The 13,053-nt window shown below is 46.8% G+C and overlaps 1 protein-coding gene across 2 annotated transcripts; it reads right to left on the bottom strand.

Moving 5' to 3' along the window:
• Positions 1–1,472: 1,472 nt before the first annotated feature.
• STRADA (STE20-related kinase adaptor alpha) lies at positions 1,473–12,957 on the bottom strand. 2 transcript variants are annotated; one of them, XM_010158669.1, is made up of 12 exons: positions 12,878–12,957; positions 11,437–11,494; positions 10,589–10,617; positions 6,766–6,868; positions 6,118–6,239; positions 5,892–6,000; positions 5,653–5,776; positions 4,651–4,822; positions 3,455–3,559; positions 3,057–3,298; positions 2,341–2,383; positions 1,473–1,695 (listed from the first exon to the last, which is right to left on the bottom strand). In XM_010158669.1, exons 1-12 carry the CDS (start codon positions 12,911–12,913, stop codon positions 1,543–1,545), a joined length of 1,296 nt encoding a protein of 431 aa, XP_010156971.1. In that variant the 5' UTR covers positions 12,914–12,957; the 3' UTR covers positions 1,473–1,542. The 2 variants fall into 2 exon arrangements, with proteins under 2 accessions (XP_010156971.1, XP_010156972.1); XM_010158670.1 differs by lacking the exons at positions 10,589–10,617; positions 11,437–11,494 and having other exon boundaries at positions 12,902–12,913.
• Positions 12,958–13,053: the final 96 nt, after the last annotated feature.

The raw sequence follows: 13,053 nt of genomic DNA, 5'->3' as shown, positions 1-13,053 counted from the left end.
GCTTTCAGGAAAGGGCTGCTGGTTGCAGCTTTTTGCTTTCGTGGACAGAAAAAAGCTTTTGAAAGATGAAGGCAGGTGCAGTGAACAGTGCTGCACTGAGCTGTAGGACAGCGGCTTCACCAGGGTATGCTCAGTGACACCCAGCCCCTGCCAGCTGGGGCGCAAGCAGCTGCCTTCTACGTAAGGAAACCATGCACAGCCAGCCTGTGCCACATCTGCAATCCACTGTCGGCTTCCAGCAGCCTGAGAAACCCCACAACTTCAGAAATATTTTATTTGTTTTGGCAAAAAACTAGAGTAACAAACTTGATCGGGGTTCAAGTACAATTTATAAACACATGAAGGACCTGTTGCCAGCACCGCTACTCCCATCAACCACCCCCACAGGACTGGCTTCTCAGTGCTTCACTAGAGTAGAAAGACATCCAGCACCATGGCCCTTGGAAGGGTCAAGCTAAAGCCTCACATACACCTCCAAAAATCAAATACTGTGGACTGGGGGAGAGCTGCCACCACTGCAGGGCCGTCACACAGCCCCGAATCGAGGGGAGGCGCGTGAGAAGCAGGCTGTTAGCTGGCAGTCAGGGAAGGCAGAACAGCAATGGAAGGCTTGAGATCAGTTCTGTCCGTGATGGTCCAAGAGGAGTCGTGAGCAAGAGGATTTAGCGTGATGGTCAACGTGCTCTTCCTCCATGCCAGGGTCAGTCACTGAGAACAAGCTGGTACAGGTGTTGCATGCACTAAAACCAGCCCCAGCCAACAGGAGGCACAAGGGGATGTGCTGGGGGGATAAAAGAGCTGGTACGTTGCGCAGGCGTACACATGCGTTTTGGTGACGTGGGCAGCCAGGAGGAGAGGCTGGAATGCCCTGTCTGACCTGGGCCTCAGAGCGCTCAGCCTCAAGTTAGAGGAGCCTCTTCGGAAGCTCCCTGCAGAACTAGAGCAGAATCCAGCGCTGCCGCGGAACGCCTGATGCAGCAGTGTGCCTGGACTGGAATGGCGTTGTCTTCCCTCTCCCATTCTCCATCGCAAAGCAGTGACTGAACTTGAAAACGTAATCCCCTCCCAGCCCCAAAACTTCCTTGTGACAACACTGTAACAGTAATCCCATGACACCCTAAGAGAATGCCTGAAACTAAGCTGCCTGCCTCCCCTTAACTCTAAGGCACCCTTAGAAGAGAAAGAACCAAAGAGGGTAGGGACACGCAGCCTTCAACTCTGCTACGGGGAAGCCGGGGATCTTTAGAAAAACATAAATAGAGGCTAAACAGACTCACTCAACCCATTCGAGTGACCTACCCGTGCTCAGCTGCAAGACCTGGGGCTCTGGGCACTGCACCATCTGGAATACTCCACAGTTCCTTGGGGTTGATCAGGTTTGTCCATTTGTTTCCGGGCTGCTTCTTAAGTAAACAAGCAGTTGAAGTTCCTTCCCAAGGACCTGTAAACTTCTGTATGTAACATTTATCATCTTTTATGAACAGGACCAATAAATTAAATGTCCAGAAAGCTCCTCCAGAACCAGGTATAGTCCCTATTTTTCTAGAATTCCCAGTCATCCACATCCAGCTGCTCCAGGTTTGACACCAGCCCAAAAATGCCACTGGGATCCTGGGGCCGTGTTCCTTCAAAATTGGTGATCGGGGTGACGGGGCGCAGAAGTTCAGGGAGTGCTTCGGAAGCGCGGCGCTTGATCTGCACGGAGAGAACACAGCGTTACCCTCCCACCCGCACCGAGATGTGCGGGGCTTGCGCGCTGCGTCTTCTGACCAGAAAGTGTTCCGCGCGCAGTCTTTCCAGCAGCACTTGGGTGCTGCGGTCCTGATGCTGCCCTCGCTGAAGCGCCACTCTAACCCCCAGCTCAGAGCAAGCCAGGCAAATCATTTCAGGGGCAGGAGAGCTGCTGGCTCTTCCCCTGCCAGGCCTGGAGCTTGCCAAGCCACCGCATGGCCGCAGCAATGCACAGCTCCCCTCAGTTCGGTCTCGGGGTTAGGAGTGCCTTGTCCCGGGCAGGACAGGGACACAGCAGGTTAGGACAGGGTTAGGAGTGCCTCGTCCCAGTACTCACCAGCCAGTGGGTGAAAAACTTGTGGCTTACAGGACCAGCGAATTGACATAGTCTGTTTAGGTAAGGCGGGGATGCACTGAGAACAGCCCGCCACCTCCCAGAGAACACGTGGATCGACAAGCGGCAGTACAACAGGTCACCAACCTAACTTAATCCTCTCCGATCACAGGAAACGGGGCAACTCTACATTGCCGCCCGCAGGATCAGTGACTAGGCAAGACAACTACTGCAGGAAAGCCACCGTTTACCTGCAGACTGAACGAGTTCCTTACCTGCTTGAAAAAGGGATGATTAAGCAGAGCGCCTGCGCTTGGCCTGTAGAAGGGAGTTGGAATAAAGTCAGCACAAGAAAACGCATCAGTGTTCACAGTTAGGTAGTGGGAGAAATAAGAGACCGGGGTCCTCCCTCCCTCTGTTTCTCAGCTATAGGTTCTCTCCCTTTTGCAAGCAGCAGCACTGTTTATTACGTTCCCATGACGTTTCATGCAAGCACTTCAGCGTTCTTCTGCCCAAGTTCACCGCTTGCACACCCCAGCATCTGGTCCAGGGAGAGTTTCTGAGCAGCATGGTAGGCTAGAGAAGTTTGTCATGGCTAAAGACAACTTTACGCTCACTAGGGAGGGAAATGCAGTTCTTGATCGCTTCCCAGCGTTACTCTCTGCTGGCCGAGCAGCAGACAGTGGCAGCGATGCCAAGTGGGTAAACACAGTCTCACAGCGACCAGAAATTCAAGTTGTTTGGTTTATTTTCCTGACAGGCAGCACCACTCTACCCCCAGAGAAGGCTGCAGAGTCATTCAGGCGCTCGTATGGAAGGAGTTAACACTGCTTCTGTGTTACACCCTTGGACTGCTCTCTGTGTATGGAGCACATCCTCACCCCACTACGCTTTTGGAAAGCGAGCTTCGGACCACCTCTGCTGGCTCTGGGAGTTTAATCAGCCCTGGAGTAGTGCAGGTGCATGAAGAGCTGCTTTCACCTGGCTTTACCTGAAATCGGGGTTCCGCTGAAGGCACTGCTCTACGAAGTTATGGAAGTAGGTGGAGAAGGTCCGAAGATAAGGGTGCAGGGTTGGCTCTCCGTTGGCCGCCCTCACGTTGCTAATAGCCATGCTCTCACCCATCCCATAGTTCGCACTCGAACGCGAGGTCTTCATAGTCAGCTCGTCCGCAGGAATTGTGGTGGTGTCTAGCAGGCAGGGAACAGTTCCATTCAGCTTTTCCAAGAGCATCTGGAAGAGAAGGGCATAAGCAACATCACACACAGTAAGACCAGACAGTTCCCATTCAGGCAGGCATGGCACCCTCCTGTCTTCACATCCCAGTGCAGCACAGCAGTTCCATGTGCCAGGATGAAGGACAATAAAGGAACAGCTTTTAATCCTTACCTGAGTAGAAGGCATGTCTTTAAACGGTACATGTCCATTTGCCAGCTCACAGGCTGTTATCCCCACGCTGTAAATGTCAGATTTTGCATCGTAACCCTGAAGGTTCTGGATGAAAAGGAAAAGAAAAGTTAGCCTTGCGGACTCACATGCGATTGCACGGGGGATGGCAGTGACTGGACATGCAGAAGAGCAAACCCAAGCGATCAGAGCAGAAAAACAGCACAGCCCACACACAGACTGGTTTATCATGGGGGTGAGATTGTTTGGTAAAACACGCTGTGAAGGGCAACATTTATTGAACTGCTACCAGCTGCCTAGTAGGGATGGCATCTTCCTTAGGGTAACTGGCACCCCTGGGATCCACAGTTCAAGAAGGACAAGGAGCTACTGGAGAGGGGCCAGCCCAGGGCCACTAAGATGATGAAGGGCCTGGAGCACCTTCCACATGAGGAAAGGCTGAGAGAGCTGGGGCTATTCAGCTGGAAAAGAGGAGGCTGAGGGGGATCTTATCAATGCTTATCCATATCTAAAGGGGGGGTGTCAGGAGGATGGGGCCAGGCTCTTCTCAGTGGTGTCCAGTGACAGGACGAGGGGCAATGGTCATAAACTGGGAAACAGAAGGTTCAGCCTCACCCTGAGGAAACCCTTCTTCCCTGTGAGGGTGACAGAGCCCTGAACAGGCTGCCCAGAGAGGGGGTGGAGTCTCCTTCCCTGGAGACTTTCCAAAGCCCCTGGACTTGTTCCTGTGTGACCTGCTCTGGCAGGGGGGTTGGAATAGATGATCTCTAGAGGTCCCTTCCAACCCCTTCCACTCTGAATCTGAGTCACGAGAGAATCTGTAAAAGTACCTATAAGAAAACTATTTAGTCAAATCAGATCAAATTCTATCCAGCGCCAGCACCAAATCTGTTTCCTCTAACCTCTCCCCTTCCTTTTCCTTGCATTTGCACACCTTCAGCTGGAAGGCAAGAAAAAATGTTGTAACGTTGGCTTCTCAGCAACTGCCCCTTTTGACAGGTTTCTATCCTTTTAAGGTACAAAGGATAGAAAAGCATAGAGCTCATAATGAGAAAACATAACCTGTGGCTTTTGTCATGTGTGTCCCCTAGACCCCCCGCACACGCCATAAGAACTCAGACAATTATAGAAAGATGCCATATAGCGCTAACAACTACCGGGTTTGGTTTTAAACACACCTGCTGCAAGACTTCAGGACTGAGCCAAGGCAGGACTTTGATGCTGTATTTGGGAAAGTCATGAACAACTTTGAGTCGCTGCCCATGGTTGATCATACTGAGATTACTTCGCAGGCCAGAGAGGTACACCTTCCCATCCACAGAGATCAGGATATGGCTGGCTTTAACGCTCCTGAAAAAAAGTGAAAATAGTCAGGTTCCCTGGCCTCAAAGGAGTTATGTTCCTTAGAGCTTTCCTAGGAAAATGTAGTGCAGAAGGGCACTGCAGAGGATTTAAGGCAGGCATAGGTAAGCTGAAGTGACCACTAGTAACCCAGAACTTTCGGCATCTGAAATTTAGTCCCACAACAGAGGGATGTATTGGAGAAGGGGAACAGTATGCTAGGTGGTGGAGAGAGTGACGTAGAAAGAGATTAAGAGAAGTTGTAGCACTACACAGAAATTCATCCTTAGTGAGCACCCATGGAAAGGATAGAAGCCTCCTTTACTGGGCAGCTCAAGGCACAGGACAATACTTGATCCCAACGACCATCATGAATGCTGCGCCAAACCACTTCTACAAACATCAACAGGACACTATTCACCCCCCTCTGCAGGTTCCCAAAGAACGTTTCTGCAGCAAGGAGAAACGCAGGGCTGAAGGTTACGGACCCAGGACCTTTAACAAATCCCACCACCACCACCATTAGTCTCAATCTGGAGACTATCAATAGTACCTGAACAGAGCCGTAACGCGTCAGCCTGTCAGCATGAGCTGCAGTTGTGATTTGGGACACACGGTGGTCTTTGGGATAAGCTCATTCCACAGTGACACTTTCACGCAGTTCACCAAGATCAACGACACAATTTCCCATGAGCATCAAACTGGCTTGCTCTAACAGCAAACCAGTACAAAACCTGTTAACGTGTCTCTTGAACTATCCCCTCTGCTCTAATGATGAGCAGTATTTCTGAGAACTTCCAAAAGAAGGAAAATGGATCGCCTGGATTTTTTTTAAATACCTGTGTACATAGCCCATGTGGTGGATGTAGTCAAGTGCTTTCAACACGCCTTGGAGGATGTATGCAATAGCCAGTTCACTCATCCCATCCATAAAATGGGTACAGATTAAATCTTTTGCAGAACCTAAGAAGAAACAAAACACCTCTTAATTGGTCAGAAAAAAACCCAAAACATTTCACCTCTTACATTTCATTTCACAGAACACGGGGTCAGACAAAGGTGTTCCCTCTCCACCTACCATAGGCCATGAAAGATGTCACTACCCATAGCTCATTGTCAGCTATGAAGGTTGCTTTGTATGGCACGATGTTAGGGTGGCTGAAGAGCTTGGAAACATGAAGTTCCCCCTGAAATGAAAAAGAGATCCCTTGATTCAATTTGATAAATGCAGAAGTATGAATACAGTATTGATAGGCACTGCTTTTGCTGTCTGACCTCTCCTAAACTTGCATTATTCATATTACCTGCAAGAACGTGACCATTTCATTTGTGCAGGCCTCCAAGTTCACTCTTCTGACTGTGACATACTCTCCTGTGGGTTTGTACCTGGCCAGGTTCACAACCATCAGGTCTTCAAAGCCTCTGCCTGAAAGAAAAGGCATTAAAACTTCAGCAATACTTCGGGAACCAGGCACTTCTGGAGGACTCCTCCAGTCCTTGACCCTTACTTCATCTTTACACTCACTTACTGAAACTATTTTTGGCCTTGTGAAAAAGAGCTACTGTTCCATCAGATACCATCTTCCTTGGCATGCATCCCACCGAGAGAAATCTGCCTAGCCAGTAATATTACCCTGTCTTTCCAGTTCAGAACTGAGGTAGAAATAAAATGATTAGGCCACACAGTCCCACCAAGGACAGGGACAGGTTTCAGGCTGCTTCTGCTGACTCTGTATTTTACACTCAGTGTCATTAACCCACCACACGCCTCTTTCAGTTGAAAGCATTTAGGACCAGCATCTCATTTTTTATTAAAGTGAATTTAAAAATCAAAAAGGTCAGGCATCTAATGCCAAAAGTAAGCAATCAATCAAGAAATGGCCAAACGTTTGCAAAAATTATTTTCTCTGCAAAGCCAGACTTCCGATCCTCCAGCCCACCAGCAGTATTACCGATGATAGTGAGCAACTCATAACAGCTGCTGTCTGGTAGGAAGTTGCTCATGGTGTCCCTTTTAGGGGAAGAAGCTATCGACTCGGAGCTCGCCTCATTTGTCTGGGGAAAAAACAATAAAGTCAGGTCAAAATAAATAAAGACCATGTGCTGAAAAAAAACATCTGCTCCTTATATTATCATACACCTCAAAATAAGACAGGACTGAATACAGAAGAGAGAATTTAGTTGCTGTTAAAATAATTTTAAATTGTTATTTATCAATTGAAATCCAGGAGATGCCTCATTTCAGAAGATCCAGACATCTGTGTTTCAAAACATGTAACCATAACGGGTAGGTTCTGTTACCTGTAAGCCAGAATTTCTTTAGGAATACTTGGATAAAGCCAATTACTATTCCCCAGGACAGCATAAGCACTGCTTTAGATAACTACCTTTCTCCCATTCATTACAAACTTCTGTGCCATCATCCGGCTGCCTGAACGGAGGCCGAAGGAACGCTTGTTTACAGCGCTCCCCTGCACTGTGGCAGTCAGCATTCCCATCTGACGCCGGGGCTTCTGGTTTTCAGCTGCTCATCTGTCATCAGCGGAGCTGAAGCTGCTTAGCTGAACGGTGGAAGTGATGAACCAACTCAGCCCAAAGATATGAAGATCAGACACACATGAAGAGAAGCTCCGGATGAAGCCAAAACTTAACTGCAAAGCATTAGTGCTTACAGGAAAAAAAAAAAAAAAGACCCCGCAACACATGGGGAAGCGGCAGATCCCAAGCCTGTCAGCTTTTCTTCGCCACATCTGACATAAACTCTCTGCTTTATTTACCTACACAAGTCTTTCCAAGCAGGATTTTGCAGAAGACAAACTTCTTGCAAGTTCCATTACACTAACTCCCTCAAATTTCCAAAGGCACAAGAGCATCCTAAAGGGGAAACCAAATTTATTTGATGTCTAAGATGAAATTTAGTTATCTCAAATTTCCAGCACATTAACTCCTCCTGACATTTGGCGCTCCACCTCATTCTTCATCAACTGCAAATGCCCTTTATCAGACCTTTTCTCATGGTACATGAAGCAGAAACGGCTTGACTGTTTTTCTAGAGTGGCAACGCTATTTTTTCCCAACCACCGAAAGATGGAAACGCCACAGTGACAGCTGGAAAACAAGGAGCTTGCTGTTCTACACCTGGCCCAGGGTAAACGCGGTGAACAGAGGTGAATTTGCCATAAACTACCTTTGGGTCCCTAAGTATATTTTGGGAGCAAACTAACAGTCAGACTTGCCAAGTTCCACCCTTTCGACTGACTTTGAACAGCACGCATTGTTCTTCCCTCTGCCTACCTCTGATTTAGGTATATTTTCCAAGTAAGGGACAAAGGCAAAACTTAAGATTTGTGAACAGTGCTATGGTGTGATTTCAGCTCAAACAACTCTAGCACAGCAACCCAGTCCTGTTTCAGGATAGCTAACCCCCGAGATCTCAGCAGTCCCAAATCCTTTATTCTAGACCTCACTCCACCCAGTGCTGTTCCTCGCTGAGAGCAGGCAGCAACCTCCCATCCAGGATTTCAAACTTCTGTTCAAGGTGCCTGTCAATCTGATCTCAGTTGTAGCGTTCATTACTTCTTCCAGCAATTTCACACAGTCCTGTCAACAAGATTGCCAGGAGGGAGACACAGGCAGATGGAAACTTCTGAAGCAGAAAGGCACCACCAAGGAAATGAAAGCAGGAGGCTCTGACAAGCAGCGTTATGGAGCAATGACAGCTGGTGAAACACTGAGCAATACGTAAGTGGTTTGCTTTATTAAAATCCACTCCAGATACAGCATAAGCCAACAAAACAGATGCAAAAAATTAAATAGATTTGATCTTATTAATGGTATAGGCCGTTTCAACAGTAATGGAAAAATACTGTAAATTCCCTTTTTGAAAGAATTCCAGTACATCAGAGGTCTCCACTCACCTCTCTCCATGTTAGCAGCGACCAATAACAGAGTTAATGCAAAAGGAGCTCTACCAGAAATTCATCAACATCACACAAGAGGTTTTTTCTTTCAAAAAATAAAGGTAAACTGAAATGTCATTTATGAAATACTGCAAAAAAGCTCCTCAGTGGTTTCACACAGGACAACTTTTGGTGTATGGTCAAAAGCAAAAGCAGCTGCAAAATGAAGTCACGTATGACTAGCTTTATGGCATGACATTCATTAAGAGCTAGCTTTCCGGCTTGTTGATCTGGTTTTAATTTGAGATAGATTTAAGGAAATGCATCTTTGAAAGGCAACTACTGTTCTAAATGCCATAAGAAAATCAGTTATGTGATGCTAGCAAGGATCTGCATTTGCCAAACGACGCTCATCTGAATTAGGAGGAGGGAACGTCGGTTTTGTTCTGCTGCCTTCCTCTCCTCCTCCGCATTCCCTCACTCACTTCCAGCACCAGCAACAAAAATTTTCCTCCCATCCCTCTCCCCAGGTTATTTACCTTTTTCAGTAACCCTGCTAGGAAAAGTAGGCTTTTACTTAGATGTCAAATTCAGCAATACCACTGCAGAGGTGACCAAACCCAAAGCGAACACCGTAACAAAACCAGAACAGCTGCTAATCTCGATCCGCTTCCAGCCCAGCGTACGCGTAATGCTCAGCAATTTAAAAAACGGTGTGAATTTGCTCGACTTCATACAAAAATGTTCCATATACATCTCATAATTTCAGCTGTTTGTGCCAGTACATTACAGACACTGGCACAAAAATCAATTATAAGCAGCTTGAACTGACACAGTTATAATGAAATGACAGCTAATTCGTGTTTGTAATTAGTTTAAACTAGAGCAACACCTGCAGAGAGGAATGTTGCAATATGGCGTGGTTAGGTGGAAAATCATTTAGATAAATCTATTCCATCGGGAGTGGTGTCATTCCACCAGCACCGTTCATTATAGCGCAGGTCGTGCGCAATCAGGGCCTGGAGAACGAAAAGCATCAAGGTCGTTGTCAGCTGCTGCATTTTGGCTGTACATTTTAAAACGTGTTCCATATTTCCTGGTGGTTTTAGAGGCAAAGCTCTCTAAGCACACTCAGGATTGGCTGCAGACGACCAGCACAGGAGGCGACGTCAGCTCAAACTGAAAAACACGCGAGAGTTGGGTTTGATGCCGGAGCCTCTGCTGCGATTTTCTTTCTCCTCCCTGTCGAGCAGCCAGTTCATGTGTTCAGAAGGGAACACTGCTTTCAAATAGCCAACATACATCTTTTTGGGCCTAGTCCCATAAACTAACCTCTTCCTTTTACTCTAAAACAGTTGTAAGAGATTAGCATCTCTGAAGAATCACATCCTCTCGGAGAAATTCTTCTCAGAGAGGGTGGGGAGCACTGGGACAGGCTGCCCAGAGAAGCTGTGGATGCCCCATCCCTGGAAGTGTCCAAGGCCAGGCTGGATGAGGCTTGGAGCAACCTGGTCTAGTGGAAGGTGTCCCTGCCCATGGCAGGGGGGTTGGAACTGGATGATCTTTAAGGTCCCTTCCAACCCAAACCAGTCTAATTCTATGATCTAAATCACCTTAAAAACAGAGACCCTTGAGGGGGCTGTGGGGAGGGTGGATGATGACGACACAAATACAAATCCAAGAGTTTTGACTTGTCACGTACTGTTTGAAAACCACACACCAAAATCTCCGCTCCAGGGTGAAACCTGTTTCCACACTTGTAGAGCTAAATATAGAGATGAAATATATAACCGAGATAAAAAGAAAAATCAAATTTCCACAAGGAATAATCTCCATGCAATGAACCACAGCACCACAGCCTGCAAAAGTCACTTACTTTTCTCCGAGAGTCACCCGGAGGCTGCTCTGGAGTAAAGAAATTAATTGTTCACCATGTTGTGATCAACAGATACCCATTAACGATATAGCTGGCGTAAATAAGCCCGCATGATACTTTCTGATACCAAATATATGCACTAACTTTCAGTTTTTAAGGCAAAGACATTTAATTTACACATAAGGTTGCAGCACTAAAATAATCAAATTGTAGTATAATTACGGGAATTCAAAATATTCAAATAGTTCTACTGTTCATATATTCAATATAAATGTAAGGTGACAATTCTTTTCATTATACCTCTAAACACATTCAAAACCAACCTACCTACTTCACTTAAATACAGAAGAAACTATCTAAAGTTTGTTTAAAGTAGTGAAAATTCTTCCACTCCACCTGGAAGCTCAAGATCCAGGCATCTTTCCTACGCTCTGCTTGCTTCCTACGTCACTGATAAGGGATTCTGCATCCTGTAGGCACACTGAGGAGTTATCATCAGAGTTTCAAAAGCCATTTTGCCTCAGAAAACTGTTATTAAGCTTCCCAAACCCCAAACTTATCTTTTGCATAAGAAAAAAACCCCAGTGGTTATGCTAAAAACCACAGAATGCAGAGCCTGAAAATCGCACTGCCATCAGCACGAACTGATTTCCAAACAACTTGCTAGCTCTTGGACACCTCCATGTTAACTTGATACCATCAGCCAGCTTGAATGACCCCATCTAGTGCTACAACCAGATTTATGCGTCTCTCCTACTGTTAAGATACGTATTTACAACCAAATTAACAGACCTTGCGGCTAAAACACAACACTTCTAACAATGCCACCTAATGAGAGAAAAACTTACCTCCAAACAGTTCGAACTCTCTCAAGCCCTCAACAATGAACTTTTCAGACACCCACCGCTGAAAAAGGAAAAAAAAATATCCCCGAGATAATTAATTATTCCACCTAGAGACAAGTTTTTTTACCCCTCTCTCCCCCACACCCAAAAAACCAAAAGAATCATAACATTCCAAGGCTTCTACTGTGGCCTGAAACCAATTAGCTGCAACATCAGTTACATCCTTCCTCTGGACAAGGATATTGTCTTCTCGTGCCACTACGATGGCGTGCACAGAGCAACCACACAGCAGCTTTCCTGACCAGCAGGCACTTGCAATAAAGTTCACGTAACTTCAGATCATTCTAAATTGAGTCATCATTTTAAATTTAATTTAAATAATTTTTAAATTGAAAGTGAGTAGATTGAGATGGGACATCAGGAAGAGACTCTCCCTGGAGAGGGTGGGGAGGCACTGGGACAGGTTGCCCAGAGAAGCTGTGGATGCCCCATCCCTGGAAGTGTCCAAGGCCAGGCTGGATGAGGCTTGGAGCAACCTGGTCTAGTGGAAGGGGTCCCTGCCCATGGCAAGGAGGGGGACTGGGGGGGCTTTAAGGTCCCTTCCCACCCAAACCGGTCTGTAATTCAAACAAGAACCATACATGCACATACAGCAAAACCAATAAGCATGCTACAATTCCACTACATGGACAAATAAAAAGTTGTTTGGATGTAACAGGTGTAAAAGAAGCTTCAGCTATATACGAGTGGATGCCTTAGATCTATTGACTAAATGTAAAACTAGAACGTAAGTAGTTTTAAGCTGTTGTTCTCTTCCTGAATTCATGCTTAAAATTCACAGCAAGCATTAGGTTGTGCAGACAAAAGTTTCTACCACTCTATTATGTGATTCAAAGAAAAATATACATACATGCACATGTAACACACAACAGAACATGCACTTTTAGGCTTGCAGAGTGTTGGCCACAAAGTTAACGTTACATAAACACTCTAAGGTTAGAATCTGTCCATTCGGTAAAATAACTGAAAAAACAGCTTATGTTCTTTAGTGCGAGGGAAGCCAGTCCTAGAAAGCACCAAGGAGGTGATGACGACTCAAAACCCGCATAACAATACCATTTTAAGCCCTTAGATGTTGTTTTCTCGCATGACACGTCCTCACTTAAAACGGCAGGAATTAACAAAGCTGTCGTGCTCAGCTTTCCAACAAGTTTAGATAAACCCCCAAACAGAACCTGTCACGAAGGAGACACAGGTGTGCGAACCAGAAAGATTTCGGCGGGGTATTTTTTCAACTAGCACCCGCCCTGTAATTAGCACTTTTTCACGCGACTTTACGGTGCTTTCCAGGAGGCCGCCCCCCGCAGCTCCTCTGCATAAGCGCAAGGCAGGCTCTACCGACACGCCGGCGTCTGAGGGAGGCTGGAAGGCGTTCAACACTCACCCTAATCCGCTCGGGTTTACTTACAAGAAAAGACATGGAATCCGCGTTTGTGTTACCACACGCAGCTCGTGCAAGGACGGGAGACCTGCAGGCACAACAGCGGGTCATCCCCTCACGCCTCACCCCGCGCCGGGCGGCGCTCACCCGGGGCCCGGCAGCACCAGGCCGGGAGGGCC

Source organism: Eurypyga helias, unplaced genomic scaffold (genome assembly GCF_000690775.1).
Source record: "Eurypyga helias isolate BGI_N326 unplaced genomic scaffold, ASM69077v1 scaffold51509, whole genome shotgun sequence".
In the NCBI taxonomy this organism is placed as follows: Eukaryota; Metazoa; Chordata; class Aves; order Eurypygiformes; family Eurypygidae; genus Eurypyga; species Eurypyga helias.
Note: the sequence above shows the minus strand (reverse complement) of the source record. Positions and strands in the feature narration are given on the sequence as shown.

What these genes read in the sequence shown, in the direction of transcription:
- STRADA (XM_010158669.1), bottom strand. Translation starts at nt 12,913, where the DNA reads ATGTCTTTTCTTGTAAGTAAACCCGAGCGGATTAGG. An exon ending in GTAAACCCGAGCGGATTAGG is followed by an intron (nt 11,495 to 12,877) that starts GTGAGTGTTGAA and finishes TTCCTTTTTCAG; the next exon opens with CGGTGGGTGTCTGAAAAGTT. An exon ending in CAGCGGAACCCCGATTTCAG is followed by an intron (nt 2,384 to 3,056) that starts GTAAAGCCAGGT and finishes TCCCTTCTACAG; the next exon opens with GCCAAGCGCAGGCGCTCTGC.